Here is a 13,685-nt window from a genome sequence, read left to right as displayed (position 1 = left end):
TGCCTTTCTACAAACATACATAGTTAGTTTATATATTGCCTGACCAACTAGTTAGGCAAATAACAATTTCCTGACTGGACAGCCACCTGTCTGAAATAGGTTCTCCTGCTTGAGCAAGGGGCTGGACTAGAAGACCTCAAGGTTCCTGCCAGCCTTATGATTCTATGCTCTGTAGAAATTTTCTCTATGTTTGTGTCGTGTCCTGCTCCTCCACTGATGACTGGGTCAGGGAAATCCGAATCAGGCGTGCCTCTGCAGCTCTGCCAAAGTCCTAGCAAAGTTCTCAAGGCAGGCAGGAGACCAGAAAGTGACTTCAGCAAGATATGTTAGACTTTGCCTGACTCAGAGAATGCCAGAAAGCAGATCCTTTATATAGGCCATGGGGTGTGGCTCCATGACTCAGCACTTATCCAGGCCTGCCCCTCCCCTCCTCCCGCCGCTGCCTATCAATTTTTCTGAAGCGAGGGTCACTCCAGTCTGCAGCTGTTGGCAATTGACCTTCCTCAGGCTCACATGCTGTGGGGGAGGGGTCGGGGTCTAGTTGCTCCGTTTGCCTGGGCATGGAGCCAGAGCTGGGGGCTGGAGGTACTTCTTCCTCCTCAGCCTGTCTGGGCATGGAGCCAGGGCTAGGGCCGGGAGGCATACTAGGACATTCCTCAGCGTTCGGAAGCAGATAAGAAGGCCCCGGCTGCGGTGAAAGCGGGCGAGACACAACAGTTTGTTAATGTAGAGAAAGTGTTGGTAAATTGAATGGATCTGAATTGTGGACAGGTGTTTCACAAAAAAGAGATAGCCCGCAATGAACAGGTCATCCTTGACTCACGACCTTATTGTAGACTTCCCGTTACAGTCACGTCATAAAAACAGATTACCCATGCGACTGACCTGATCTTATAGCCATTTGTTTTGCAGTGGTTGTTAAGCGAATCCTGAGGTGGTCTCCAACCTTGACAACTTTAAGACTTGTGGACTTCAACTCCCAGAATTCTGGGAGTCGAAGTCCACAAGTCTTAAAGTTGCCAAAATTGGAGACAAACCAATTGTTAACAAACCAATTGTTGTCCATGGGTTTTTTTGCCAAAATCTGGAAGTAAATGCTGGTTTGCAGCAAAAATGTCAATAAAACGGAGTCCCATGATTGCAGGATGTTGCAAGCAATTTATAAATGCTAGCTGGTGGCTGAGCACCCAAAATGTGGTCACATGACTGCAAGAATGGCCATCAAAACATCAGAACCAGATGTAAGTTCCCCGGGAGATTTCTGTCCTTGTAAGTCGAGAACTACCTGTAATCAGAACAAGAGATTTGGAATAAACTGAGGGTAGATCTACTCATAGTTTACGTATCCTTGTCAAATAATCAGCTTGCTTCACTGTGTACCAAAGGTGCTGTTTTCAAGAGGCAACTGGACTCTCTGGTTTTTCTTTGAAGACGTTTCGCTTCTCATCCAAGAAGCTTCCTCAGCTCTGACTGGCTGGTGGGGAATGGAAGGATTTATCCTCCTTGCAGAGAGCTGGTCGTTTGCATCCTTTTAAATAGACTCAGGATCACCTGAGTAGTTAACAAACCCATCAAAACTAGATTCAACCGTCCATCTGCGTTTAAAAGACAAAGGCCGCTCTTTTGAAGATAGCAAAGTCCACATATTTTAGACAGAGATTCTCTTCTTTTAGGGTCTTATAATATAATATATAACAACAGAGTTGGAAGGGACCTTGGAGGTCTTCTAGTCCAACCCCCTGCCCAGGCAGGAAACCCTACACCATCTCAGACAGATGGTTATCCAACATTTTCTTAAAAATTTCCAGTGTTGGAGCATTCACAACTTCTGCAGGCAAGTCGTTCCACTTATTAATTGTTCTAACTGTCAGGAAATTTCTCCTTAGTTCTAAGTTGCTTCTTTCCTTGATCAGTTTCCACCCATTGCTTCTTGTTCTGCCCTCAGGTGCTTTGGAGAACAGCCCGACTCCCTCTTCTTTGTGGCAACCCCTGAGATATCGGAACACTGCTATCATGTCTCCCCTAGTCCTTCTTTTTATTAAACTAGACATACCCAGTTCCTGCAACCGTTCTTTATATGTTTTAGCCTCCAGTCCCCTAATCATCTTTGTTGCTCTTCTCTGCACTCTTTCTAGAGTCCCAACATCTTTTTTACATCGTGGCGACCAAAACTGGATGCAATATTCCAAGTGTGGCCTTACCAAGGCATTATAAAGTGGGTATTAACACTTCACGTGATCTTCATTCTATCCCTCTGTTTATGCAGCCCAGAACTGTGTTGGCTTTTTTAGCAGCTGCTGCACACGGCTGGTGCATATCTAAATGGTTGTCCACTAGGACTACCATTTAGATATGAGCCAGCAGTGTGCAGCAGCTGCTAAAAAAGCCACTGGTTTGAAAGAGGGGGTCAAAGAGACCATCTCTGTCAAAATTGAACAGCCCCCTGTCAATAGGGGGGGGGAAATATGACATCATCTATCTCCTGTCTACAACACCGTCCTTTCAGCAGTTCCAAGAAGGCTCCACACCCATTTGCACCACTCAGGTGACCCTAAGGAAAGGGATAAACCTCCAAGTGACCTCAATGACCCTCTAAATCAGTGATAGTCAACCTGGTCTCTACCGCTCACTAGTGGGCGTTCCAACTTTCATGGTGAGCGGTAGGGGTTTTGTCCGATACTGAAGCACTTTCCTTTTTTTTAATTTAATTGACTTTTAAAAAAAATTTCATAGCATTATTTAAAAACATTTTCATTAGGTTTTCATAAAACTCTCCGTGACAATTTAAATTTCTGAAAATAGACTATTTGTATCGCCCGCGCATAAGTTTAGTTCACGTTACGTAAGCGAAACTAAATGGCGCTATAGTGCAACCACAAACAAAAGAGCCTCGTCCCAGAATAGCTCGCGCATCTCCCCCCACACCACCCAGCTGTAACAGACAAGCAGAGCTAGTAGGCGGAGCCCCCTCCCCAACCCAATCCACGATGCGCGAGAGGCATGCGCAGACGATACACGGCGCATTACTGTGGAACCAATGGGCGGTTAGAAAATTTTACTACTAACAAAGATACAAAAGTGGGCGGTAGGTATAAAAAGGTTGACTACCCCTGCTCTAAAAGGATGCAAATGACTAGCTGCCTGCAAGGAGTATCAACCCTTCCGTTCCTCACCATCCAGTCAGAGCTGAAGAAGCTTCTTGGATGAGAAGCGAAACACCTTCAAAGAAAAGCCAGAAAGTCCAGCTGCCTCTTGGGGGGGGGGGAAACCCCCACACCTTTGGAACAACCACGTCCTGAGAATCTCCATAGACATTTTGCTTGACTGTGACTTTTCGCAATTCTTGCAAAGAGACAAAGGACAAGGGTCAACATTAATCATCATTATTTGGGGCAGAGGGCAGAAAAAGGGGTCTGGTGTCTGGTCAGGGTTCACCCTGTATCCTCTTCGTCCTTCCATTTTAAGCTGCGGCTTAAATTAGTCATTTGGAAAGAGCCCGGCAAAAGTGAGAAGCAAGGTTTTCACGAAGCTGTAGTTAAGGTGTTCTGTTTAATGTGTCATTATGCAAAAAAATGTTCCAGACAATTTAGAAAGCTTTCGGTGGAAACGGAAATCTATTCCCAGTGGCAGAAATCTATTTGCCGTGGTCCGTAAAATATGTTATGGGGAATGAAAAGTACCATGTTAGAAGGAGGGGGGAGGAAAACCCCTGCCATGTATTATTATTATTATTATTATTATTATTATTATTATTATTATTATTATTATTATTATTATTATTATTATTATTATTATTATTATTATTATTATCATCATCTTCCAGATCCTGCCCAAAAAAATATTTCTAAATGGTAGTTTTTCCTCTTAATCTTGTAAGCTGCCCAGAATCACATGTGTGAGATGGGCAGTTAGAGAATCAATCAATCAATCAATCCCACCAATACCGACAGGGCAAGCTATTTGGATATAAGCAGAGAGCAAACCTCCACTCCCTTTCTACCGGTAGTACTGATGATATTACCTAGTTGGGTAATGAAATGTCTGCAAGAAAACAACCAAGCTCAGAGAGCCCCAAGGACCTTACAGTCCTCTTCCTCCCCTCTCTCTCCCTTCTAGCACTGATGATATTACCTGGTTGGGTCATGAAATAATAATAACAACAATAATAATAACAACAACAACAACAACAGCAGCAGAGTTGGAAGGGACTTTGGAGGTCTTCTAGTCCAACCCCCTGCCCAGGCAGGAAACCCTACACCATCTCAGTCAGATGGTTATCCAACATTTTCTTTAAAATTTCCAGTGTTGGAGCATTTACAACTTCTGCAGGCAAGTTGCTCCACTGATGAATTCTTCTAACTGTCAGGAAATTTCTCCTTAGTTCTAAGTTGCTTCTCTCTTTGATTAGTTTCCACCCATTGCTTCTTGTTCTACCCTCAGGTGCTTTGGAGAATAGCTTGACTCCCTCTTTTTTGTGGCAACCCCTGAGATATTGGAACACTGCTATCATGTCTCCCCTAGTCCTTCTTTTCATCAAACTAGGCATACTGAGTTCCTGCAACCGTTCTTCATATGTTTTAGCCTCCAGTCCCCTAATCATCTTTGTTGCTCTTCTCTGCACTCTTTCTAGAGTCTCAACATCTTTTTTACATCGTGGCGACCAAAACTGGATGCAATATTCCAAGTGTGGCCTCACCAAGGCCTTATAAAGTGGTCTTAACACTTCACGTGATCTTGATTCTATCCCTCTGTTGATGCAGCCCAGAACTGTGTTGGCTTTTTTGGCAGCTGCTGCACACTTGCTTGCAGATAAATGTCTGCAAAAAAACCACCATTTTTTTTGATCCATACATGATCTGATATTTCATTGTCCTTTAAACACTGGAGGTTTTTAAGAAGAGTTTGGACAGCCATTTGTCCAGAATGGTACAGGGTTTCCTGCTTGAGCAGAGGGTTGGACTAGAAGACCTCCAAATTCCCTTCCAACTCTGTTATTCCCTCATAAACGAGGTCAGCTTTGAATGAGTGGGGTTTGGAAATGCTTGAAAGTGTCCCCCAAAGAATTGGATGTGGAGCACCGTTAAGTTGTTTCTTCTTCTTCTTCTTCTTCTTCTTCTTCTTCTTCTTCTTCTTCTTCTTCTTCTTCTTCTTCTTCTTCTTCTTCTTCTTCTTCTTCTTCTCCTCCTCCTCCTCCTCCTCCTCCTTTTTTCTTCTTCCTCTCCTCCTCCTCTTCCTCCTCCTCCTTTTCTTCTTCTTCTCCTCCTCTTCTCCTTTTTCTCCTCCTCCTCCTCTTCTTCTTCTCTTCCTTCTTTTCTTCTTCTTCTTCTCTTCCTCTTCTCCTTTTCTTCTTCTTCTTCCTCCTCCTCCTCCACCACCACCTCCTCCTCCTCCTCCTTTTCTTATTCTTCTCCTCTTCCTCTTCCTCCTCCTCCTTTTCTTCTTCTTCTTCTCTTCTCCTTTTCCTCCTCCTCCTTCTTTTCTTCTTCTCCTCCTTCTTTTCTTCTTCTTCTCTTCTCCTCCTCCTCCTCCTCCTTCTCCTCCTCCTCCTCCCTTTTCAGAAGCTGCCACAATACACCAGAGATGGAAAACCTAGCTTTATCGCTCTGTAATGCAACGTTCTTATTTATGTATTTTAAACACCTGTGATTTTGATAAGAGATGACCCAGCTTTTTATGACTTTCTTCCTCGCTCTCTAGATTCACCAAGATGAAGACGGCCACCAACATCTACATCTTCAACCTGGCCTTAGCGGACACCTTGTGCCTCATGACCTTACCTTTCCAAGGCACGGATACCTTCATGGGCTCCTGGCCGTTCGGAAATGCCCTCTGCAAGATTGCCATCTCCATCGATTACTATAATATGTTCACCAGCACCTTCACCCTGACCATGATGAGCGTGGACCGCTACATCGCCATCTGCCACCCCATCAAGGCCCTGGACATCCGTACCCCGCACAAGGCCAAAGTGGTCAACGTGGGCATCTGGGCTTTAGCGTCGGTCTTTGGCATTCCGGTCATGGTGATGGGCTCCACGGAGAGAGAAAACGATGGTGAGGGACAGGAAAATGAAGAAGGTTTTTTTTGAGGGGGGGAGGGGAGATGCCTTTAATCGGAAACGGAAAAACGGTGAACGTAGCCTGGCATCTGGTCCAGCCGGGCCTAAAACACCTGAGGTAAAATAGGGGAATGTCCCTTAATCACAGCTCAGGCATCGGATGGAAAAGATGGCAGACAGAGTCTAATAATAATGGGGAGCATCTTTCTGGTACTTATAAAGCTCGATGAGCACCTAGCAAATTATTTAAAAATATTCCTATTGAAATATAAATTCTTTTTTTCCAGACAAAGAAAATTCCTTCCTTCCTTCTTTCCTCCCTCCCTCTCATCTCCTTCCTCCCTCCCTTCCGTCCCTTCTTTCTCCCACTTTTCCCCTCTCCTCCCTCCCTCCCTCCCCTCTCATCACTTTCTTCCTCTCATCTCCTTTCCCTCCCTCCCTCCTTCCCATCTCCTTCCTTCCTTCCTTCCTTCCTTCTTCCATCTCCTCCCTCTCATCTCTTTTCTTTCTCTCATCTCTTTTCCTTCCTTCCTTCCTTCTTCCATCTCCTCCCTCCTTCCCTGCTGTCCTTTTTTCCTCTCATCTCCGTTCCCTCTCTCCCTCCCTCCCTCTTTCCTTCCTTCCCTCCCTCCTTCCCTCCTCCCTCCCTCCCTCCCTCCCTCCCTCCCTCCTTCTTTCCTTCCCTCCCTCCCTCCCTCCTTCCCTTCTTCTTCCATCTCCTCCCTCTCATCTCTTTTCTTTTTCTCATCTCCTTTCCTTCCTTCCTTCCTTCCTTCCTTCCTTCCCTCCCTCCTTTCTTCCTTCCTTTCCTTCCTCTCCTTCCTCCTTCCAATTTATTTATTTATTTATTTTATTTATTTATCAAACTTATATACCGCACCATCTCCCATAGGACTCAGGGCGGTTCACAGGCATATTAAAAACAATATAAAAAACAATATAATAAATAAACATTAAAACCCAGTTAAAACTAAATATTATCATAGCCTGATCACTAAAACAGTAAAAACCAGTAAAACCCCCATTAAAATTTAGCTAAAACATTTTGTTCTTAGGCTAATCCCGCACGCTGAAATAATAGAGTCTTCAGTTCACGTCTGAAGGTCCGGAGGTCGGGGAGTTGTCGTAATCCCGGAGGAAGCTCGTTCCACAGGGCTGGTGCCGCCACAGAGAAGGCCCTCCCCCTGGGGGTCGCCAACCTACATTGTTTGGTCGACGGCACCCTGAGGAGGCCCATTCTGTGGGAGCGCACAGGTCGTTGGGAGGCAATTGGCGGCAGAAGGCGGTCTCAAAGGTATCCCGGTCCTAAGCCATGGAGCGCTTTAAAGATGGTAACCAAAACCTTGAATTGCACCCGGAAGACTACCGGTAGCCAGTATAGGCCGCGCAGGATAGGTGTTATATGGGAGCAGCGCGGTGCTCCCTCTATCACCCGCGCGGCCGCATTCTGGACTAACTGGAGCCTCTGGGTGCTCTTCAAGGGGAGCCCCATGTAGAGAGCATTGCAATAGCATTGCAATTGCCTGCCTGCCTGCCTAACACACAGGAGCCATGATTCCTTTCCTAACTGCCGAGTACGAAATAACTCTGACTAATCCTGAGCTTTCATGGGTTTGCCTGCAGTTTTAATAGCACCCTGGATATATCATTCAGACTTTCATGACAATTTACAGAAGGGAGGGGAGAGAGAAAACCAGTGTTGGTGCTGAGTTAAACCCCCAAGCTTGGTAGATAAAAATATCTTCGTACGTTTAAGCCTTGGCTAGGATATTAGCTAAGCATCATCTGCATACAGTCAAGAGGAGCCCTCAGGAGGAGCCAGGGAAAAAGCAAGCTCCACAGATATCCAACATGGTCACATCTGTGCAACAATGTCCTTGCACAGGCCCTTCCTTTGCACGCTGGGGCCCCAACGTCGGACGCAAGGATGGAAGTCATGTTGCACAGAGTCCTTGGCTGTTCCATCGAATGCAGTACAGGTAGCCCTTGACTTACAACCACAATGGAGCCCCGTTGCTAAGGAAGACACCGGATAAGTGAGTTTGCTCCCACGTTACGGCTTTTCTTGCCAACGTTGTTAAGCGAATCGCTGCACTTCTTAAGTTAGTAACATGGTTGTTCAGTGGGGGGGGGGGGGTGAGCTAAGAATGGAGGTTTTTAAGAGATAGGACAACCCATGTATCTGAAATGGTATCGGGTTGTCTGCTTGAGCAGTGGGTTGGACTAGAAGACCTCCAAGGTCCCTTCCAACTCTGTTATTCTATTTGTTTGATATGGTATCGGGTTATCTGCTTTGAGCAGGAGTTTAGAGTAGAAGACCTCCAAGGTCCAAAGCACCTGAACGCTATTCTCCAAAGCATCTGAGGGTAGAACAAGAAGCAATAGGTGGAAACTAATCAAGGAGAGAAGCAACTTAGAACTAAGGAAAAAATTCCTGATAATTACAACAATTCATCAGTGAAACGACTTGCCTCCAGAAGTTGCAAATTCTCCAACACTGGAAGTTTTTAAGAAGAGATTGAATAACCATTTGTCTAACGTGGTGTAGGGTTTCCTGCCTAAGCAGGGAGTTGGACTAGAAGACCTCCAAGGTCCCTTCCAACTCTGTTATTCTATTCTATTCTACTCTATTCTTATTTTATTCCTTATTTCTATTCTATTCTATTCTAGTCTATTCTATTCTATTCTAGTCTAGTCTAGTCTATTCTAGCCTAGTCTAATTTTATTTTATGCCTTATTTCTATTCTATTCTATTCTATTCTATTCTTATTCTTATTCTTATTCTTATTCTTATTCTTATTCTTATTCTATTCTTATTCTATATTCCTTATTTCTATTCTATTCTATTCTATTCTATTCTATTCTATTCTTATTTTATTCCTTATTTCTATTCTATTCTATTCTATTCTATTCTAGTCTAGTCTAGTCTAGTCTAGTCTAGTCTAGTCTATTCTAGCCTAGTCTAATTTTATTTTATGCCTTATTTCTGTTCTGTTCTATTCTATTCTATTCTTATTCTTATTCTATTCTTATTCTATATTCCTTATTTCTATTCTATTCTATTCTATTCTATTCTTATTTTATTCCTTATTTCTAGTCTATAGTCTAGTCTAGTCTAGTCTAGTCTAGTCTAGTCTAGTCTAGTCTAGTCTAGTCTTATTTTATTCCTTATTTCTATTCTATTCTATTCTATTCTATTCTATTCTAGTCTAGTCTAGTCTAGTCTTATTTTATTCCTTATTTCTATTCTATTCTATTCTATTCTATTCTATTCTATTCTATTCTATTCTATTCTATTCTATTCTAGTTTAGTCTAGTCTAGTCTAGTCTAGTCTAGTCTAGTCTAGTCTAGTCTAGTCTAGTCTAGTCTATTCTAGTCTAGTCTAGTCTTATTTTATTCCTTATTTCTATTCTATTCTATTCTATTCTATTCTATTCTATTCTATTCTATTCTATTCTATTCTATTCTATTCTATTCTTATTCTTATTCTTATTCTTATTCTATTCTTATTCTATATTCCTTATTTCTATTCCATTCTATTCCATTCTTATTTCTAATTCCATCCCATCCCATCCCATCCCATCCCATGCCATTTCTATTATTCTGTTGTACCTGTATGAGAACGGTTGATACACCATGAAGGAAACAGCACCATGGCCTCTAACTACGTTATTCATTTGTGTTTCTTTGTTCCTGCAGAAATTGACTGTCTCATTAGGCTCCCTGAACCCGAGGACTACTGGGAACCCATTTTCGGAATCTGCATTTTCCTTTTCTCCTTCATGATCCCAGTGATGGTCATCACCATCTGCTACAGCCTCATGATCAGGCGCCTGAAAAACGTCCGCGTCCTCTCGGGATCGAAGGAGAAGGACAGGAACCTCCGGCGTATCGCTCGGTTGGTTCTCGTCGTGGTGGCCGTCTTCATCATCTGCTGGACACCCGTCCATATCTTCGTCCTGGTCCGAAGCCTGGGAGCCAAGGCCGATAATGAACTCAGTTTATCCATCTTGTACTTCTGCACCGCCTTGGGCTACGCCAACAGTTGCCTGAACCCCGTTCTCTACGCCTTCCTGGATGAGAACTTCAAGACGTGCTTCAAGAAGTTCTGCTTCCCGTCGGCCTTCAGGAAGGAGCTTCAGATGTCCAACCGCATGTGTAGCATCGCCAAGGACGTGGCCTATGCCTGCAAGAACTCCGACGGGACTAACAACCCGGCATGACTAGGCGTGGAACTGCCCATGGTCCCCGTCAGTCAACAGAGCCCAACCACGCCGACGTCGGAGCTAACGCAGATCACGGCTCTTTGAGGATCGTGGCTCTTTTGTCTTGAGACCCAGGATCGGGGAGACCCATGGGGAGCCGGAACATTTTAAAGCCTCGCTCCCACCAGAGTTCAGCAGGAAGCAAGAATTCAAGGCTTCTTCTTTTGACGATTGTATCGGGGTTTGAACTCCGAGATGCTTTCAGGTGATGAATTTCGGGAGTTCTGTGTCAACAGACGTGCAATTAGCTCAGACTTTTCTCCTCCTTAAACGTGCGGCTGTCTCTCTTTCTGTATGTGTGTTTGTGGGTGTGCTTGTGGTGCTCATCAAGTGCGCTTGTGCGTGTTCGCTTGTCGGGGAAAAAGACACTCGAAAAGTGGGGGAAAGACAACCGATGTGCTGATAGAAGACTCTAACGTTGAGACTCCACGACAGCATCTACAAATGAGACTCGGCTACCGTCGCCTTTAACACCTTGTCTAGAATCATTCTTAACGTTCGGCTAACACCGTCGATTCTGTGCGGTTTTGCACACATCAAGCCAAGGCGAGAGATACGCAGCAAAAAGCCGGCTGCGCTGGAAATCCTTGTCACCAACTTAGCTGCAAGGAAACGAAAAAGTCAAAGCGTGTACTTTGACGGCTTTTGGTGGCTTCAACCGCCTCGCAAATTATATGTAGGACTGGAAAGATTCCGAAACCAATTCTCACTACAATCCATGGGCCAAAGGAAAGTGAAAAATAGAGAAGGATATATATATATATATATATATATATTTTCTGAGGTTTTTGCAGATATTTGTATGTAGGTCTTTGGTTATTCGGGTTTTCTCCTGCGTAAACTTGGAAATGTCTTGGCGACGTTTCGACGAAGTCTCATTCGTCATCTTCAGGCTGGTGTTTACAGCTTCATGCTCCTAGAAGCACGAAGCTGATAACACCAGCCTGAAGAAGATGAATGAGACTTCGTCGAAACGTCGCCAAGACACTTCCAAGTTTATGCGGGAGAAAACTCGAATAACCAAAGACGTACACACACACACAAACACACACATATATTTGGGAAGTTTGTTTTTTACTGCTGTTTTCCGAACAACGGAGAGGGATTTCTCGCGTGTGTGCGTTGAATGGGCTTTAATTTTTGAAGACTACTGTCTTTGGTGGTTGGGAAAGCTGTAATAACGTTCTTTCGCAGGAGAGACCAAACTTTGAAATCAGGGACTCTTCAAAGACAGATAGACAGCTTGTAGGCGGCTGCAGACTCCAGATCCTGTACAAGGACCAAGTCGGGGACAGTAATCGCTGACGTTTCTTTCTCTGCTTTGCAAAAAGACTCGCTTGCATTTTCTTCACCTGAACGTGTAACCTAAAGGTTGGATCGCGAGGGAAGGACCCTTAATCTTAATCACATCTTAATCTGATGTGAAGTGGAACAATTGCAACCGCTTGATGCTGACCGAGAGGTCAAGAGATTAAAAAATAGGCGTTCCAGACATTGGGGGGGATTTAAAGGACAACACATCCAAACCCTAATTTTTCTGGTTTTTTTTTTTTTTTAAATTCAGGGTTTCTGGTCGAAATCTAAGATAAAGCATTGAGCTGATTTGAGCTTTTTCAAGTAGGTGGGAAAGAACAAACCTGCCAAGTTTTTTTTGGGGGGGGGGGCAAAGAGATAAAAGTACAAAATGAAAAGTAACTTTTGCTGACTCCTAAAGCATCAGATCAGGAAAAAAACAACCCCGATTGTATTCAGACTTAATATTCCTCTCTAAACACCCTCCAGCCCCTGCTACTTTGGGGAAGGTGGGCTGGGGGTGGGGGGAGACAAATTGTCCTCCTGTTCTACAGCTCCACGGTTTGGAATGTGCCGGTAGACTTCCCCTGAAGAGGGAGGTTCTATAGAGCTGGCATGCCAGGTTTCGTTTATAGAAATACGCAGCTGGGCGTTTTTGCAAAATTAAGGGAACATGGATTTGGTGTTTTTTTCTTCTCCTCTCCAAGAAAGTCTTCAGGGATTCAAGATATTTTTTTCCGGATGGATGGTTGCAAATTCTTTATAGCGGCTTGTAGAAATGTGTGTTTTGGGCAGATCTACCCACCCAAAAAACAGAACAAAACCCCAACAACCCCATTCCTTTTTCATCATCTGCATTTTTATTTTCTTTCTTTCTTTTTTCTTTCTTCCTTTAAAAAAAAAAAAGAGAGACATAATTGGACATCGTAAGAGTTTAGAAAGGTGTCTTTTAAATCGTCTGTGTGTTTTAGGGAGCGGGTGTGAAAAAGCCCAGTGAAATTTTTTTTCTCTTTTCCTTCCTACAACGAAAAGCCGTTCGGAGCAGAAGAATGGAAGGGGCTGCACAGACAGGTTGGTGTTTAGATCATTAGTGGGTCATTGGGTGATGGAAGATGTACCTTAATTCTGCCTCTTCAACGGTACAGTTTTGCTGTACCACTTGTGGAGGTGTGTGGGTCCTGATCTTTGCAGTCTTTCTGTCGGTTGTGCTAGGTCTTAGCAGCCTTCAACTCAACGGAAAAATCCAGAGATTCCACTTAAATGCTGTTCCCATCGTTCCTGCCTCTCTTCTCATTGACCTTTCCTTCTGCGACTATTTTCTCCAGTCGAGGAAAAACAGGCCCAGAGGACTTTTCCAGAGAAAGTCCGCCCGATTTCTGGGTGGAGACATCTCTAAGCCGAAGGAGAAGAGAAGTTCTCCAGATGTTTCTTTGCATCGAGTTGCCTTCTTCGCCACAATGGCAGCACGGCTGCTAAAAAGACAAGGAAGAAAAGGATGGAAACTGAACAAGGAGAGAGATTCAACCTGCAAAACAAGGAGACATTTGAGAGCAATCTACCCATGGAAGAGGAGTTGCCTTCGGACGTTGTGGGAACTTCATCCCTGAAGGCTTTCAAGAAGAGACTGGACTGCCATCTGTCAGAAATGGTGTAGGGTCTCCTGCTTGGGTGGGGGGTTCGACTAGATGACCTCCAAGGTACCTTCCAAGTCTGTTAATCTCTTAAAAATGACCCCATGCTGGAAGGAAAGCAGGAAGGAGGACGGAGGGGAAAAGATGCAGAAAAGGGGGGAAAAAAGGGGGGGGGAAGAAGAAAAAAACAAAACAGTGGTGAAGCCATAGAAAGAGTGTTGAGAATAATGACCAAAATCATGAGAGATCTAGAGACTAAATTGTGCAACGAATAGCTAAGGGAATTACGGTAGATCTCTGTGTCCTAACGAAAAGAAGGATTAAGAGCCGTGGTGGGATTCAGCCGGTTCGCACCTATTCGGGAGAACCGGTTGTTAACTTTCTAAGCAGTTCAGAGAACCGGTTGTTGGCAGGAAACCTTTTTTTTTGTTTTTCAC

General features: G+C 44.2%; 1 protein-coding gene across 1 annotated transcript in view; it reads left to right on the top strand.

The window, feature by feature from the left end:
• The window catches only part of OPRL1 (opioid related nociceptin receptor 1), a 64,218-nt gene extending 53,936 nt beyond the window's left edge, over window positions 1-10,282 (top strand). Inside the window, exons 2-3 of the mRNA XM_058174577.1 lie at window positions 5,698-6,053; window positions 9,759-10,282. Of these exons, the coding sequence (XP_058030560.1) occupies window positions 5,698-6,053; window positions 9,759-10,282 (880 nt within the window). The remainder of the gene's footprint in view (window positions 1-5,697; window positions 6,054-9,758) is intronic.
• The last annotated feature ends 3,403 nt before the right edge of the window (window positions 10,283-13,685 follow it).

The sequence above is a fragment of the Ahaetulla prasina genome, chromosome 3 (genome assembly GCF_028640845.1).
Source record: "Ahaetulla prasina isolate Xishuangbanna chromosome 3, ASM2864084v1, whole genome shotgun sequence".
NCBI lineage: Eukaryota > Metazoa > Chordata > Lepidosauria > Squamata > Colubridae > Ahaetulla > Ahaetulla prasina.
This window is presented reverse-complemented; position numbering and strand designations above follow the sequence as displayed.